Consider the following 15,684-nt stretch of genomic DNA (forward strand, 5'->3'; position numbering starts at 1 on the left):
GGGACCTCGCCTTAAACTCAGCTTTTCAGTATTTACAGCTTAACTCTTGAGGCTAATCCTAGCACGTCACGGCTGATGGCACCGTGCCTCTGCCGGGTGCATGACACATGTTGAGCTGTGTAAGCGCCAGACAGAAGTTACCCAAGAAGGCATTTCTGACATCACTGACGGTCATTAACTGACCATTTACTTGGCAGGAAAGGTGGTTGGTGCAGGCGTTCCTACACACCTTACCAGTATTTTTCAAGTAAATTTCTTGCTCCGTTCTGAGATTTCATGTGCTGAACAGTACATGGAAATCAGATCCCATATTGCCCTAAACATTGTGCCTGTGGTGGGTCTTCCCAGTCAAGGTAATTCTACTAAAAATAAAATTCTCCTTTGCTCGATTGTAAGAAGGAATGCACAGGGTTCCAAAGTCCTTACTCTTGTCTCTGTCCTTTTGTGTTCCCGTAATTTCGGTACGTGTCACCAGAGTGACACATGCACGCAGCCCCAGAAGGCTGCGAGCCACTTGTGCTGACTTAGGGAGAGAGAGCCTGGGGAGGTGAGAAAGTAGAGCCTCCGCTTATTTCCTCACTGGGGAGGGACTCTGGTCGGGTTCAGAACCGGGGTGGCGGGGGTCTGTGCGTCGAGGTTCTTGCTGACTGAAGCTTTGTGTCTTTAAGTAGGCTCACAGCTGAACGGCCGGCGGGGACGGGCTTGCTCGGCGTGAGCATGCCCAAGTGTGTCAGGAGGGTCTGGTTCTCCGCATGTAATCTGTGGTGACAACTTGCTAAGCCACCATCTTTTGCCTTCTTGCTTCAGGGAGAATAGGGGACCTTAAGACCACTTGTCCCTCCTTTTCCCTTTCTCATTTATCTGCTTTCCTCTCTCTCTCTCTCTCTCTCTCTCTCTCTCTCTCTCTCTCTCTCGGTTCTTTTCTAGTTCTCTCTCAACATCCACTCATACACGTTCTCAGGAGACAGAAGCCCCCTTCGTTCTGTCTTTCCTTTTAGTCTCCCCTGTTGGAGGCTGTGCTAGGGAGATTGGGGGCTCTGGGCCCCCAGAACTGACCAAAGCCCAGCCCCAGGGCATCAGATGGAGCCGTGAGTGAGAATAGGAAGTGTTGGGGCGGCTTCTGTTCCTGTATCTGTAAAGTCATGCTGTCATTGATTTTTTTTCTTTGTTGTAATGATTATCTTTCCACAGACTTCATAGCCCAGTAATAGAAGGTTATTACTGTTGTGAAATACAGACAGATGTAGACTTTTCGTCAGTTATATATTCATTTGTAAGGTAAAATCGTTACAGGGAATGTAAGAATGAGTAAGGCTGTCGTACTTGTGCTGGTCAGGTTTTAGGGAAGTTTAATTATCACCGTGTGTTCTCTAACCTCCTTGCTGTCCTTACTTTAGATTAAAAAGGAAATGGAATAAGGATATTTTTTTCTGTTTTTGTTTTTTAGATTCAGAATATGAACAACATAATCTCCTTCCCTCTGGACAGTTTGCTGAAGGGGGACCTAAAAGGAGTGAAAGGGGTATGACACGATGAGTCCTGTCACGGGGGGCGGCTTTCATAGGGCATGGAATCACGTCACGCTGGCCAGTCAGGGCCGCCACGGCCTCGAGCCTTCTTCCTGGGACGGCGGGGTGGCACCATGCTGCCTCGGGCTCCCTTGACTGGCCATCGTGGCACCACCTTTCGGCCCTAACAGTGGTGACCCGTGGCCTTTCTGGCTGGCCTGCTGGTGCTCCTGATGTGGAAGGGAAAGAAACAGCTCTTCTGGAAACTGCCAACGACTTTTGGGTTCTGCCGGTTGAGCAGGGAACCCTGTGTGAAGCCTGGTTTTTCCAGCTGGCGTGTCCCTGATTGAGCCCTGGGAAAGGATCCTTGCAGGGTGGTTTCCTGGAGGGAGAATGACCAGCAAGGCCTGGGCCACCTTTATTTTTCTGTCCTCCGAAGGGTGCTCACTGTTGAGGCCTCGCCTTGCCTCGTACAGACACTTGAGCCGTGAACTGTTTTCCCGGGCACGTGCGTGGGGACAGTCAGGGCTCGAGTGCTGTGTGGGCACCAGGCACCGAGCAGAAAGTTGCTTTCACATGTCATTGGCCCAGACAGGTGTGTGAAGTGAAAGGGAGGCAATCGTGCCCCGGTTCTTAGGCGACCGAGTGCTCTGACGGGATCCACACGTGATCCCCGGTGGCCTCTGGCACATCCGGAAGCCCAGCCGATTACGGGGGCCTCTGCAGAGGCAGAAGTGCCAGGAGAGCTGTTGGGGCAAGGAGTCTGGGCCCGGGGAGCTGTTAGGACACTGAGGAACACTGCTCAGCACCCCCTGGGGGCCCGGAGAACACGTCCGGCGCGAACCAGAAAAGCGGGAGGGAAGGGCACACAGAGCAGAGGGCAAACCGTGCCAGTCTGCAGCGGCATGACGCAGCCCCGCACAAGGGGCCCTGGGTCGGCGGGCTGCAGAGCGGGAGATGAGGCTTACGGGGTGGGCAGACGCCTTCCTGGAGGCTTTAGGTGCCAGGCTGTGGAGCTTAGGCCTTGTCAGAAGGCCAAAGAAGAGTCAAAAAAAGAAAAAAATCCCCACAACAAAAGGGTTTTCTCTTCTAAAAGACCCCTGTTAAAGGGGGCATAAATAGGTGGGAACCAAATTTGATAGAATTTCTAGTGGCTCAGAGTCAGGCTTTATCAGAGAATATGAGGTCCTGAGTTCCAGACAGAATTGTGGAATCGGGAGACCTCAGGAGAAGGTGAATGGCTTTTATATTCTTGTTTTGGGACCCAGATCAGGGGTACATGTGTTGAGGAGATTCCTATATTAATAGAAGAAAATCAGAGTCCCTTTCTTTTAGAGAGAGATACTAAAATACTTGCAGATTAAATGTTATATTTTTCCAGGTTTAATTTCAGGATAATCTCAGGGCAGAGGGCAGGGTGTAAGTGAAACAGGATGGGCTGTGAGTTGATGCTTGCTATAGCTAGCTGACAGGTACGTTATATAATTCTTTCCACTTTTGTCTGTGTGCATTTGGTATATTCTATAATAAAAATTTCTTAAAGAGAAAGAAAAAAACTAAATGCTACCACTAGTCTGATTAAAAGCCTGTGCTCTAAGCTCTCCATTTTTCCTGGGATCACATATGTCATTTATTGCAGAAATTACTACTCTTTTCAGGGCTAGTCTAGGGACAAGTTTATTTTGCCCAGAAATTAATGATTAGTCCTGTTTAATTTATGCCTTTCTGTTTACAGGATCTGAAAAAGCCTTTTGATAAAGCTTGGAAGGACTACGAAACAAAAATGTGAGTATTTTCACTTAAAAAAGTAAGCATAGGTAATTTGAGATTTTAATTTTAAATCGAGCCTTTATTGCTTAAAGGTGTATTGTCTAAATAAACCTTAATCCAGGAAAGAATTCACCCAAAACTATGTTGCTGTGCTTTGTTGTGACACCAGATGCTTTCATACCTGGTGTCCACATTCATGATGTAAACCTCTCTAAACTGTTTTTTCCTCATCCCTCCTCCTATGTCCTAATGGCTACAGAATGTTATTTTCAGGAACGTTAATTGACTTCTGCTGGTTGACTTCAGGCACTTGTTGTAACATTTCTGATCACAGTTTCTCACTTCCTGGAGTGGAGAGGATTGAGCGACTGTGGGAGTGACGATTTCAATTATTTTAAATACTTGAGAAATAGAAAATATTTTAAAATGCCTCATGCTTGCTTTGTAATTGCTGTGCATTGGGCAATAGAGTTTTCTCAGTGGAAATGGAAACTTTTATATGAAGCCATCTGGTAAAGTGGGACGTGATAAGAAGAAAGCCTTTTCAGATGTAACTCCACGTATTTAATTGGGTTTGTTTGTTTTTACCAGCCTTGGGTCTCTGTTCAGAGCTGAAGGATCACAGTGCTCACACCAAGGAATCCCAAACCTTTGGTACTCATCCCATCCTGGAAATCTTAAGTTCCCATGCTCCAAATTCCGGAGTCTCACTGATGGCACACATTCGTTTGTAAGCACAGATACAGTATTAAACCGGAATGCTTTGAAGGTCGGCTCAACCCAGATAGGCTCCAGACTCACTATCCCTGGCTCATTAGCATCCTGCCTCTGTGTGTCAGTTCAGTGCAGTGAATAAGGAAAGGGTCCACATTCCTGCTTTACAGGTGGGAAACCTGGGCTTGGTATTTGCTGCTGGTCAACCACGAGAAGCTAGTTGAGCCCAGGGCAGGACATGGATTTGCCGACTTCATTGAGCTGCCGTCGCTGCTGCCCTCGAGGGCCTCAGAGGAAATGCTTCTGTGCATTTCTGAACCAGGGACAGGAGAGGGTCTCTGAAGAGGGTTGCCTGAGAGAGTCTTCTCCTTCTGAAAGGAAAAGGTTTGAAAGAGGAATGAGATCAAATTCTGTAAAATCAAGACACACATAGATAAGGTGAGGACAGAGGTACTCACACAATCCCAGAATTGGAGAACGAAGGAGCCAGCACCCTTTAAAACTCAGAGTAATTCTGGGATAAATTTAAAAATTAGCTCTCCCCCTTTACATGCAAGATTGATGTATCCTGAGAGGCCCTGTGATATGCAACAAACAGCTTTACGACGTCTTTACAATTCCTGGCCTGTCGTTCCATACCTGATCGTTACAAGAGTGACCGACATCTGGACCATGTCTTGATCCCTTTGCGGTGGCGTCAGGGGAGGCTTGGAGTTGTGTGATTGTCCCCGGGGCCCTCCAGTCACACTGCCTCCCTGGTGCACGAGCCCCTTTAACAACATCCTCACCAAACGGTCACCTTTTCTTTACGTTCTTACTCACCCAGTCGAGTCACTGAGGGTCTACTGTGTGCCCAGTGCTGTGCTTCAAGATAAAGAACAAGGATTAGAAACTGTATTTCTCGCCTCTTCCTAAATACCCCCTCCCCAAATGATGGGGCCTCTGGACCCAGAGGAACCCATTTCGTGTTGAACAACTTTCTAAGACACGCTGCCTGCGTTGTGTAGTGTCTGCCTTGGGGCTCTGCAGGAAACGTCTGCGCCCTCCTCTTCATGGCACCCTTTATATTTTTGAGTGCTTTCTGTGGCTTTTGTTTAGCCTCCTTTTCTCCAGGATAAAAATCCAGTTACTAGTCCAAGCCCTTCCTAACCGATGTGACGCGTGGCTGCCTCACCCTGGTCACCTGTCTCGGGATGTGCTCCAGGGGTCAGCTGGTACCCTGACCCGCACACTGGACTCGAGCACAGGCGAGCATGAGATAGACGTGGAAAGGGGAACGAAGCTTAAAAACGGGAAAGGTCACTTGTTTTCCTCTGTGATGATGAGCACTGTCCTAGTCGAGTTGCTTTGGAAGCATTTGTTGGGTCGACACTCAACAGAAAGGGCCACGGTTGACGTGTTTATGATGAAACGCTCTTTCCTTTCCAGTGAGTTCGAGGCCGTCCTGTTCTGGAAAGGCTCGGAGAGCATTTGTGTCCAGGGTGGGTGTCGGGATCGCAGCGGGGCTGTCCAGTCTGGAGGTGTCTTGATTGCATCTCGCTTTTTCCACACGTAGAACCAAGATAGAAAAGGAGAAGAAGGAGCATGCCAAGCTGCACGGGATGATCCGCACGGAAATCAGTGGGGCTGAGATCGCAGAGGAGATGGAGAAGGAGCGGCGGTTCTTCCAGCTGCAGATGTGCGAGGTACGTCCGCCAGACGCTTCAGGGCAACGCCAGATGCACTGCTGGACCCTGCCACCCAGTTTCTGTTGTTCGGGGGGCCTGGGGCTCCTGGAGGGTGGGGCTAGACTAGCCCAGCTCCAGCCTTTCTGTAGGAGCGACTCACTTGGAAGCGGGTTCTTTCTGCCTCCACATGGGCACACTCGCCCCCGCTGTGGTGTTCTTAAGGAGGTGCCGAGGGCGGGGCGGTGAGACCCCAGCCGTGGTCCCCTCTGTGAGTGTGAGAGCGTCTGCAGGTGCGTGCCCCCAGGCTCCGCCTGCTCGGGTGGGGACAGTCCCCAAGGCCAGAGGCCCAAGCACCCTGGGGAGGTCCTCTGTCCTGCTCCACCAGCAGCCCAAGTCCTCGCCTCGGGGAGGGGAGAATGGCAGGACTGACACTTGGAACATTTCTCTGCTGGAGGCTCAGGGGTGGAAAATATCAAAGACCAAGCATGCCGGCCTTTGCTTCCAGCCTTTTTTATTCCTTGCTTGAGGGTCTGTTTGTGGAAACAGCTTACCCCTCGGCCTGAGGGTTCGCTCCTCGGGGCGGTGGCAGTGAAGCCTCCCTCCTGTAGCCAGGCAGACTTACGTTTTGAGTGTACACAGTGCAGGGGTGATGTTTGTGACAGGTGTTGAAACTAGGTTCAGCCAGCTCTCGATTCCCTGTAAGCAGTCAACAGCGGAGCTCATCAAAAGGCACTTTTTGATTTTAGAATGTTTGTTAATTTGTTAATTACAGTAGGAGCCTAGTCTTTATAGATGTATGCCTTAGGAGTATATTAAAATGCGCTTCTATTCCCAGAGCAAACTCTTAAGTGGTCAGCAGAGGGGAATCAGTCCCAGGGATCGGGGATATTTGTCTGGTATTGGCACAGCCACTCCAGCTCTCTTTTGGTTTCTATTTGCATGGGATTTCTTTCTCCAGCCTTTTACTTTCAACTTATGTGTATCTTTGGATCTACAGTGTGTTTCCTGTAGACAGTCTATATTCGGATCTTGTTTTTTTTATCCAGTCTGACAGTCTCTGCCTTCTGATGGGATTGTTTAGTCCTTCGCATTTGACGTTACTATTGACGTGGTTGGGTTTACATCTGCTCTCTCACTTTTCTGTTTCTTAGGTCTCATGTCTTTTTTGTTCCTCTGTCCATCCTTTGCTGCTTTGTTTTTCATTACGTGACTTTTCAGAAAGTTAACTAAGCTCCAAGTGTTATTGTAGATAGGAGAGTGAATGCTTTTATACACGTGCTGTTTTATAGACAGACGTCACATATAATAATACCTTCCTGACCCGTTTCACACAGTGTCGGAGAGATCATCCCGGGCGATAGAGACAGGGACGAAGAAACCGCTGTGTGTTATACCGACACGGTATTGCTCTTATTGACTCGGGGTAAAATTAAGTAGTAGTGTGTCACACAGAGTGGATTTGGGAAGGGTGTGTGTGTGAGTTCAGGATGAGCTCTCTTTTTGGCTAGTGAGGAGGAAAGCTATTGACGTAAACTCTGCTGGACTGCTTGTTAAAGTATGTTTAGTGACTGAGAGACTCAGCCAGCGCGTTAGTGTCACACCCTTGAGGTGAGGGTGTGGGTTCCATCCTCAGCTCTGTGATTGCTTTCTGGGACGTGCACCCAGCACTGGGCTCTTTCCCTTGTCTGGGTGAATGGGTTGTGTGGACTGGTCAAATAGGTTATTTTATTGGAAAAACGCTATCTACCCGACGCCTCTAAGTCACACACGTGAGTCCTCTGTTGGGCGGGTCCCCGAGTGGCCGTCGGGCCCCAGTCCGTGCCGAGCATCGCGGGGTCCCTGAGCTGCAGAGCGGGCGGTTGGTGGGGTCTGGCGCTCTGTGCAGGCACAAAAGCAGAGGTGGGCTGACCGGGCAGTGAGGTTGGAGTTTACAGAGGAGCACACATCTGACGAAGCCTGCACACACTGACCAGACAGACCTGGGCTGGAAGGAAAGAGCATCCGAAAAGCAGTCCCTGAGAGCCCAGCCCCTCAGAGGGAACAGATTGCTGCAGTTAAAGTCATTTCAAAATTGTTCAACCATTTCCTCAAACTGAAGTTCTCAAGTTTTGGAAACGTTTGATGTTGTTTAGGTGTTTAAAGTTTTAGTTGCGTGGGATCTGATGTAGAAAAGTGACTTCCAGGTGTTTGTTTTAAAGCTGTGGAACTTTTTCTTCAAAATGAATCTTATAAAGACAGTCAGTATGCCAGATAGATAATACAGAGCTTCCGTGAATTGGGAACGTATGAGAGATCCACTCTCACTTTTTTATGATTATAAAAATATGTGCTTTAAAAAATTGGCCAGTATATATGTGTGTGTATGTATATATGTGTATATATATAAAAGAAATTAAAAATCACCACAGGTTTTACTTACCAAAAGATTACCGCTTTGACATTTAGCTAAACATCTTTCAGATATCCCTATTATACATACATAAAGACAATTTGTATAAACAGGATCATTTTCCACTGCTGCTTTGTAACCTGATTATTTTCACTCACTAGTGTGCTACGGACATCTTTCCATGTCAGGAAGTCTCTGCTTTATTGGCTTAATGGCTACATAGCCCTTCTTTCTGTGGATGTACCACACTTTAATTCCCCATTCATTACATTTAGGTTGTTAACATTTTTCACTTTTACAAACAAGTCTGCAACGAACCTTCTTTTCTATTCATCTTTGTAAACTCTTATGATTATCTTCTTAGAATAAGTTCCCATAAGTAGAATTTCTGGGTCAAAGGGTACGTGCATTTTAACATTTGACGCATGGCCAAGCATCTTATTAACCATTTAACCATTTTGATACATTGTCAGACATCTTATTTAATTAACAGAGAATAAGTATCAGAAAGGAGGGAGATGAGGACATAAGGGCAAAGGCAGTGGCAGTTGACGTAGTTACCGTTTCAGCTTCCCTCTCCCAGCTGGGCTGCCGGCTGACCTGGGAGGCCACTTGAACGCAAGTTTCCCAGGTTACAGCTGAGATGCCTGTGGTCAGCAGGGGTCAGCAGCTCTTTCCGGGGCATTCGGTCTTAGAGGGGCTGCGTTCTCAGAGTTGTTGACACCCTATTTCAGCAGTGGAAGGGACAGGGGATTTATGGAGTCTTCTATAAACTTTTAGCAAAGAACAAGTGTATTTCGGATGCTTGTTTTGTAGATCCCTGGGGCTTCCTGGTGTCTTCGTGGTTGTTAATGAAGTCTCAAGTTAAAAATGGCTTTAATTTATTTGAATTTAAAATTCTTTTTTTTTTTTTTAAATAATCACGACTGCTTTTTAAAAAGTGTCAGGGAAGCGTTTTAGTATTAGAGACATGGAGACAAAGTCTCAACTACAGAAGACTAGCAGTTAGTGTGTAGACGATGACCTGCCTAAAGAAAGGGACCCGGGACAGGGTATGTGGACAGCAGTGTTTGAGATGCGTAGAATCCGTTTCATTCACACTGATCTCATTCTTCCACACAACTAGGGCAAAAATTTCTCCTAGCTGCTTAAGACAGAATGTTTTATTACTGGGCGTTCTTGGCACTTCAAGTTAAGCATTTACTTACCTGTATGTCAGATCATTCATGTGGCACCAAACTGAAAGAAACATTTAGTTATGGCATTCAAAAAATATTAAGCATCTACCATGAGCCCTACCCGTCGTACAAATGTCAGAGAAGTAGAAGAGGTCATCTGTCCTCAGAGGCTCCCGTTCAGCTCATATTCTGCTTCTATCTATGACATTTCCTGTTTTGTTTTTTAACAGTATCTGCTGAAGGTCAATGAAATTAAGATTAAAAAGGGAGTGGATTTACTTCAGAATCTGATCAAGTATTTTCATGCCCAATGCAAGTAAGTTCTTTTTCTTTGTTATGATGGTATTTCAGATGTTTCTTTCTTTATGGCAACTTCTGGGAGATCTGTAGTATTGTGTTGAGGAAAGTAAACACTTATTTAAAACCCTGTAGTAAAAGGAATGAAACAGTGATGCAGGCTACAACCCAGATGAACCTTGAAAACACGTAAAGTGAAAGAAGCCAGAAATAAAAGACCACATCCTGGACGGCTGCATTTATTTGAAAGGTCAGGAACAGGCAGATCCACAGAGGCGGAAAGCAGATTGGTGACTGCCGGGCTTGAGGGCGGGGGGCGGGGGGAATTACTGCCAGCGGGCACAGGGTCTCGTTTTGGGGTCACGAAAACATTCTGGAATTAGATAGGGCTGATGAGTATGCAACTTTGTGAATAAATGTACTCAAAACCACTGAATTGTACACTTTAAAAGGGTGGATTTTATGGTTTGAGGTTTATATCTCAAAAACTAAAAGTAATGTGAAAATCTACATTATCAAATATACTTATTTTTGCTTTTTTTGTAAAGTGGCAAACTAGTTTGATTCTCGGATGTTCTTTATTTGTTAAAAGAGAAATGAGATGGTGTTCATGCAGTGTCTTAAATTAAAAGAATACTTTTATGTATTACTTATCACATAAAACAAATGACAGGACTGAGCAGAGGAGGCTGTGTGTGGAAGCGGAGCAGGACCTTGCAGGTCTGGGAGCCGCTCGTGTGCTCAACTTCACCGTGTCCGTCAGCCCTTCACAACCTGGGCCTCACCTCGTGGCCTCGCTGTCTTCCCCTGTCCTCATCCTGCTCCTCCTCCCTGACCCCCCATCGCTGCTCTAAACAGGCCGCGGGCTCCTTCACTGCCTTTGTTGAGTGTGTGCCGTGCCTTGGGCACCGTCCGAGACGCTGGAGGCAGAGTAATGTACGTCTCAGGCACAGCTCCCGCTGGATCAGGTAGGGGAGTTGGACTTAGGCAAGCACACTTCTAACTGCACGTTTAACAAAGTGTTCTGAAGTACGGGAGTCTAAGAAAGAATAGAATAGAATACAAGAATATAATTCAGATTAAGGTTGCGGGCAGAGATGTTTTGTCTTTTTTCTGTTTTGTTCTTTGCTGTGTGTTCCAGCAGCCAGAACACAGTACCTGGCCCACAGTAGGTGTTCAAATTCTTTTTGAATTCGCTGCAGGCCTCTTTGAGGGACATATATTCATGTGTTCTGAGGTCTGAAGGGTGATTGGGAGCCAGCAGGTAAGGAACGGGGGAAGAACATTCCAGGCAAAGTCAAGGTCTTGAGGCAGTAGGAGGGCCAGTGTGACTTAAGCATAGTGAAGGAAATGAAGCTGCGTAGGAAAGCCTGGGGTGGGGACGGCTTGGAGGTCTGGTTAACGGTGTCCGATTCTATCCCAGACGTACTGGGAAGCTCTCAAAGTTTCAAGCAGGGGATTCATTCAGCAAGTAGCGATTGAGCTCCTACTGCGTGCCAGGTGGTGCAGCATGAAGGAGACCAGCTTCTTATGTGCATGGACCTTCAGGTGGGGTGGGGAGACCGCAAGCGCATGGGCAGGTACGTGACAGATTCGGGGCCTGGCTGTGGCTGTGCGGAGGCAGCAGTGTGACGAGAAGAGGGTGTGCTGGCTGGGGATGCCAGGGTAGCTCCTTCCGTTCCGTTTCTGTTCCAGCAGGTTACTGTGTGTGTTGAGAAGGACCCAGATGGGGACGAGTGGGTGTGTGACCACTTAGGCCTGCAGGTTGCGTCCGAGGGTGCTCAGAGCCGCAGCGCCTGGGCGCAGACTGCGACGGTACAGGGAGGGGTGCGCAGCGACGGGGACATCTTTGAGGGTGTCACTGCCACACGCATCCACTTGCTTTTCCCTTAACGGGCTGTGCCCCACGCTGATGCCCCCTTACACACGATGCTCCCTGTGCCTTCCCCAGCCTCTGTTGCTCCACGAGGCCCAGCTCAGGTGTACCTGGCTGCCTAGAAGTCGTCTGCTCTCCCGCTTACCTGAACACTCCTCTTCCTTCCTGTTACCACTGTGCTCTCTGCACATTCCCCCGATGGCACCTTTTGTGGTGTCTCCCGCTGAACGGTATGCTCTTTAAGGGTGTCCTCCATGATTTTAATTTTTTGACCTGTAGCGCGTTTACCTGGAACGATTTGCAGTGGTGAACTGCACTGACTTGGATGGAGCTGTGCTTTGGAATTCTTACTACATCTCTGGCGACACTGCATTTCTAAAGCAGTGGAGGTGCAACAGCAAAGGAAGGTGTGCTGTGTGATTCAGCCTGGGTTAACAGAAGAGCTGCAAGCGTGGAGCTTAGAAAATCGAAAGACCCCTAATGTGTAGAGTTTTTAAGATGAATTATTTTACGGAGACTCAGAATCCTGTGTGATTAACATATAAATTACTTCTTCAGTCTTATCCTTGTAACCTTATGTGAGGCTGTTTAGGAAGTGGGTTGTTTCCTTGCTGATATTTTATTTTTAAAAAGAGGTTATTCTGGGATTTCCTTTTTTTTCTTTATTTTGCCCAAACTAATCAGTTGGGTAGCAACAGACCAGTTGTGGAAAATTGAACCAATTGGCCTTTTATGGGCATGAGCTCAGTAACCTTTAAAAATGATGAATCTTCCATTACTTCCTTTCTGGATGAGTGTGTGTGTGTGTGTGTCTGTGTACGTGTACGTGTACGTGTACATACATACTGCATGCTCTTAAAAACATTTGGAAAGCTTTGACTTTTCAAATGCATATTTTGGGGCATAAAATGTGGAGCCTGAGTGACTCAGCCATTGGACAAAGGAGCCCGTGGCCACACGGGTCTCTGTCCTCCGGGCAGTTCCTTCGTGTCCCCATTGAACATTCCCGGTCTCCACTGCTCACCGGGGAGCACAGCTGTGCCCTGCTCAGCTGAAGCTGCTGGTCTCTGCAGGTACCAAGAGGCCTCTTGGTGGAAACTAGATTCTGTGGAACCATGTTCAGGTGTTCACCCTTAGAACTGCTTAGACAGACATTATTTTGCTTTTTACTCCTTTTTGCTTTTCTCTGGAAGCATTCTTGAAGAGTATGTTCTTTGTCTTTTATCCATTTCATTTAAGGAAAGATTTAGCATCTCTAGTTCCTAGAAGAGCCTGGAAAACGTGTCTTACTAGCCTTTGCTGCTAAAGATTGAGGATCCTTTTCTCTAGTGTGAACCTAGAAATAGGGCAGTCTTTAAAACAGAAATAAACAAAAACGGTCATGTTCTAAGCAGTAGTGATGAGCATTGAAGTGACTTGTTCTCTGAACCACTGTGACCAGTTGCGGCTTGATGAACCTGGGTTGCAGATGCAGTGAGACCCAGTCCGGTGCCCTGGACAAGTGCACTCCGGGGGGTGGGGCGGAGGGCGGAGGCTGCCGGCCGTGAGGCTGCAGTTGTGAAGGCTGGAGAAGGGAGAGTCCGCCCCGCTTGTGGGCGCCTGAAGGTTGGATCTCAGTGGGTGTATTTTAAAGGCTGGCGAATTTGATCAGGTAGGCTAGAAAACGTTAGATAAGAAACAAAAGTCGACAGTTGGTAATGCCGATGGTAAATGTTGTTTTGACTGAAGCTTGGGAAAGTGTTCACAGGCTCAAGCTAAGAACAGTGTCCGGGGGTTTGTACTTAGGAATGTTGCAGCGACAGCATTCAGCAAAGGGGCCCCTTGTTTTGAAGCTTCCCTGAGGCCAGAGAAAGTGTACAAACGTGCCCCAGGAAGGACAGTGCAGAAAGGTAGGGGCTGTGAACATCACAGGCAGGAAGTTTTCTAGGCAGATGGTCAAGACTGGCTATGCGTTTACAAAGATGAACTCTAAATCTGTATCGTTATTCCAAGTGTGACACTGGGCAGTGTCACGACGGAAACAGCGTCTGTGACGAGAAACACCTCTCCGAGCCCTTGACTCCACCGCGAGGTGCTCTCACTGTGGGGACAGCTGCCAGGCACAGAGATGCTGGAGCTGTGCACCCGCTCCCTTTCCCCGAGAGCAGGACCGTTTCTGTGCTGATCTCCTGGGATAATTTTCCTACTCCCTGAACTAGTGTGTGTTCAGCTTCTCTCTCTCTCTCCCCCTCCCTCCCAACCCCGCCTATTTTATAAGAATTTGAATTGATTAATAAAACAGTTATACAAAAAAAATAGAGCTGAAACAAAACATAAGAACCGAATGAGTTCATGACAAGGGGGAAAAGCTCAGTTTCTCATCCTTGTGTTTGTTCTTCCCAGTTTCCTTTTCAATTTAAAATTGCTGCTCTGTGTCGGCCATTGTGCTCAGCGTGGAAACACAGAGACGTATATGGCATGGCATTTCTGCCCTATCAGTGGAAACAGACCATGTGGAAAGGTCATTATAACACGGATGCAGTTGCTACACCAGAAGCATATTTTACATTTAGAAAAAAATGAATTAGGCAAAATACAGGAATGAGAATGTAAAGTTAAAATTATGCATATATCTAAAGATTTTTAAGGTAAGAAATTCTAATAGCCCAGCCTCTGATTCCTAATAACTAGCTAGTCGTGGTTTGTAACCCACATCCTGTGTGTATGCTTTCCTCTTCCTTCCTCCCTTCCTCCTTGGAGTTATCGTACTAAGTGTCATGCAGCATTGTTTTTACAACCCCTCCTGCTAATTGCATACTTCATATGGGAAATTCCCACAGGACCATTGCTGAGTTTAAAAGAAATAAACACGTGAACCCCAGATCACTTTTTTTTTTGAAGATAGCCTCCTTGGTACCCAGTAAACTGGCAGAAGTTAGAAATTCTCCTTCCTTTCCTCATTAATTTCTTCATTCAACAAATATTGTGTGCCTGAAATGTGTCAGGTTTTGTGGATGCTGTGTCCTCACCCTCCTGGAACTTCAGATCTAATGGGGGAATTTCATTTTAAACAGTTACACCAGTGAACACGTAATGGCAGTTGTGGTGAGTGTTTTGAAGCCAGAGACACAATGCTCTGAGAGAATCTGGCAAGGAGACCTCTTTGAAGGGATGGGGGTTGTGGCACACCTCAAGGGTGAGGCTGTATCTAACTTAAAACTTGAAGAGTGAGTGGGAATGAACCAGGCGAAACAGAAGGCAGGCTGCAGGGAGAACTCTTTAGAGGAAAGAAACAGCAAGTGCAAAGGGCCTGAGGCAGGGAGGACTTGGCTCCATAGAGGAGTAGAGAGACGTGAATAAAGGGGCAAGTGGTGTGGGTGGAAGCCTGGAGACGTAGGCAGGGGCCAAGTCCACGGGCATTTTAGGCCTTGTTACAGGTTTTGAACTCTCTCCTGAGCTCCCTGGGAAGCCTCTTCTTCCTCTGAAAAGGGTTCAAAGGCATGTGCTGCCCGTCAGCCTGCTGTTGCTGCAGAAAAACTCGTCCAGCCTCTCTTGTACTTCCTGAATCACTGGTTAAAGATGACTTCACAAGCACTGGGTTCTGAGCGTTAAAAATACAAAGTTCCTTTTGATATTCGATCTCAAGTTCTCCACCCACATCTCCCTGCTCTGCCCACGGGGCGTGGCCATTCATGTGCTTCAGGCTCCCTTGCCTTTTTCCTGCATTCTTTCTCTTTTCCACTTAGCTGTAGCCTGTCAAGGAAAATATTTTAGCGTCTTATTCTGTGTTCACCCCGTGCTTTCCTGGCCTCAGACGCTTCCGTTCCTGAACCGAAGCCTTTGCTGCCATTTGTCAGTAGAGTCCTGTTTCCCGTTACAAACTGAAAATTTAGGGCTCATTTTATATGGGTCAAGAAAAATCACAAATACGAGGCTTACTGCAGTGCCTTTTCTCTTAGCTTTGAGTGTCACTTTATTCTTGGTTTGCCTAATATTAGTTTTGAGTGTCACTTTATTCTTGGTTTGCCTAATATTTCAAGGTTTGGGTCCTAGTCTTTTCCCCCAGGAATTACATAGTGATCTCAGCCATTTCCTTTAAAGAAGTTTTTTCTCCATCTAACAATATTGTTTTCTCTTTTATGAAACACAATCTATGTTTCTTGTTTTTTTCCTCCTAGTTTTTTCCAGGATGGACTGAAAGCAGTTGAAAGCCTCAAACCTTCCATTGAAACACTTTCAACGGATCTTCACACAGTAAGTAGTTTCCCTCCCACATGAGTGTTGAAAGGGTTTTTATGCAACAAAC

General features: G+C 47.0%; 1 protein-coding gene across 4 annotated transcripts in view; it reads left to right on the forward strand.

Moving 5' to 3' along the window:
* ASAP2 (ArfGAP with SH3 domain, ankyrin repeat and PH domain 2) overlaps positions 1 to 15,684 on the forward strand; it is a 155,474-nt gene that overhangs the window by 85,459 nt on the left and 54,331 nt on the right. For all 4 annotated transcript variants that reach the window (XM_082642051.1, XM_082642048.1, XM_082642049.1 and 1 more), the window contains exons 4-8: positions 1,448 to 1,522; positions 3,244 to 3,293; positions 5,548 to 5,677; positions 9,457 to 9,542; positions 15,557 to 15,632. In XM_082642051.1, coding sequence (XP_082498177.1) covers positions 1,448 to 1,522; positions 3,244 to 3,293; positions 5,548 to 5,677; positions 9,457 to 9,542; positions 15,557 to 15,632 — 417 coding nt within the window. The remainder of the gene's footprint in view (positions 1 to 1,447; positions 1,523 to 3,243; positions 3,294 to 5,547; positions 5,678 to 9,456; positions 9,543 to 15,556; positions 15,633 to 15,684) is intronic.

Source organism: Mesoplodon mirus (assembly GCF_964341445.2).
Source record: "Mesoplodon mirus genome assembly, chromosome: 14".
In the NCBI taxonomy this organism is placed as follows: domain Eukaryota; kingdom Metazoa; phylum Chordata; class Mammalia; order Artiodactyla; family Ziphiidae; genus Mesoplodon; species Mesoplodon mirus.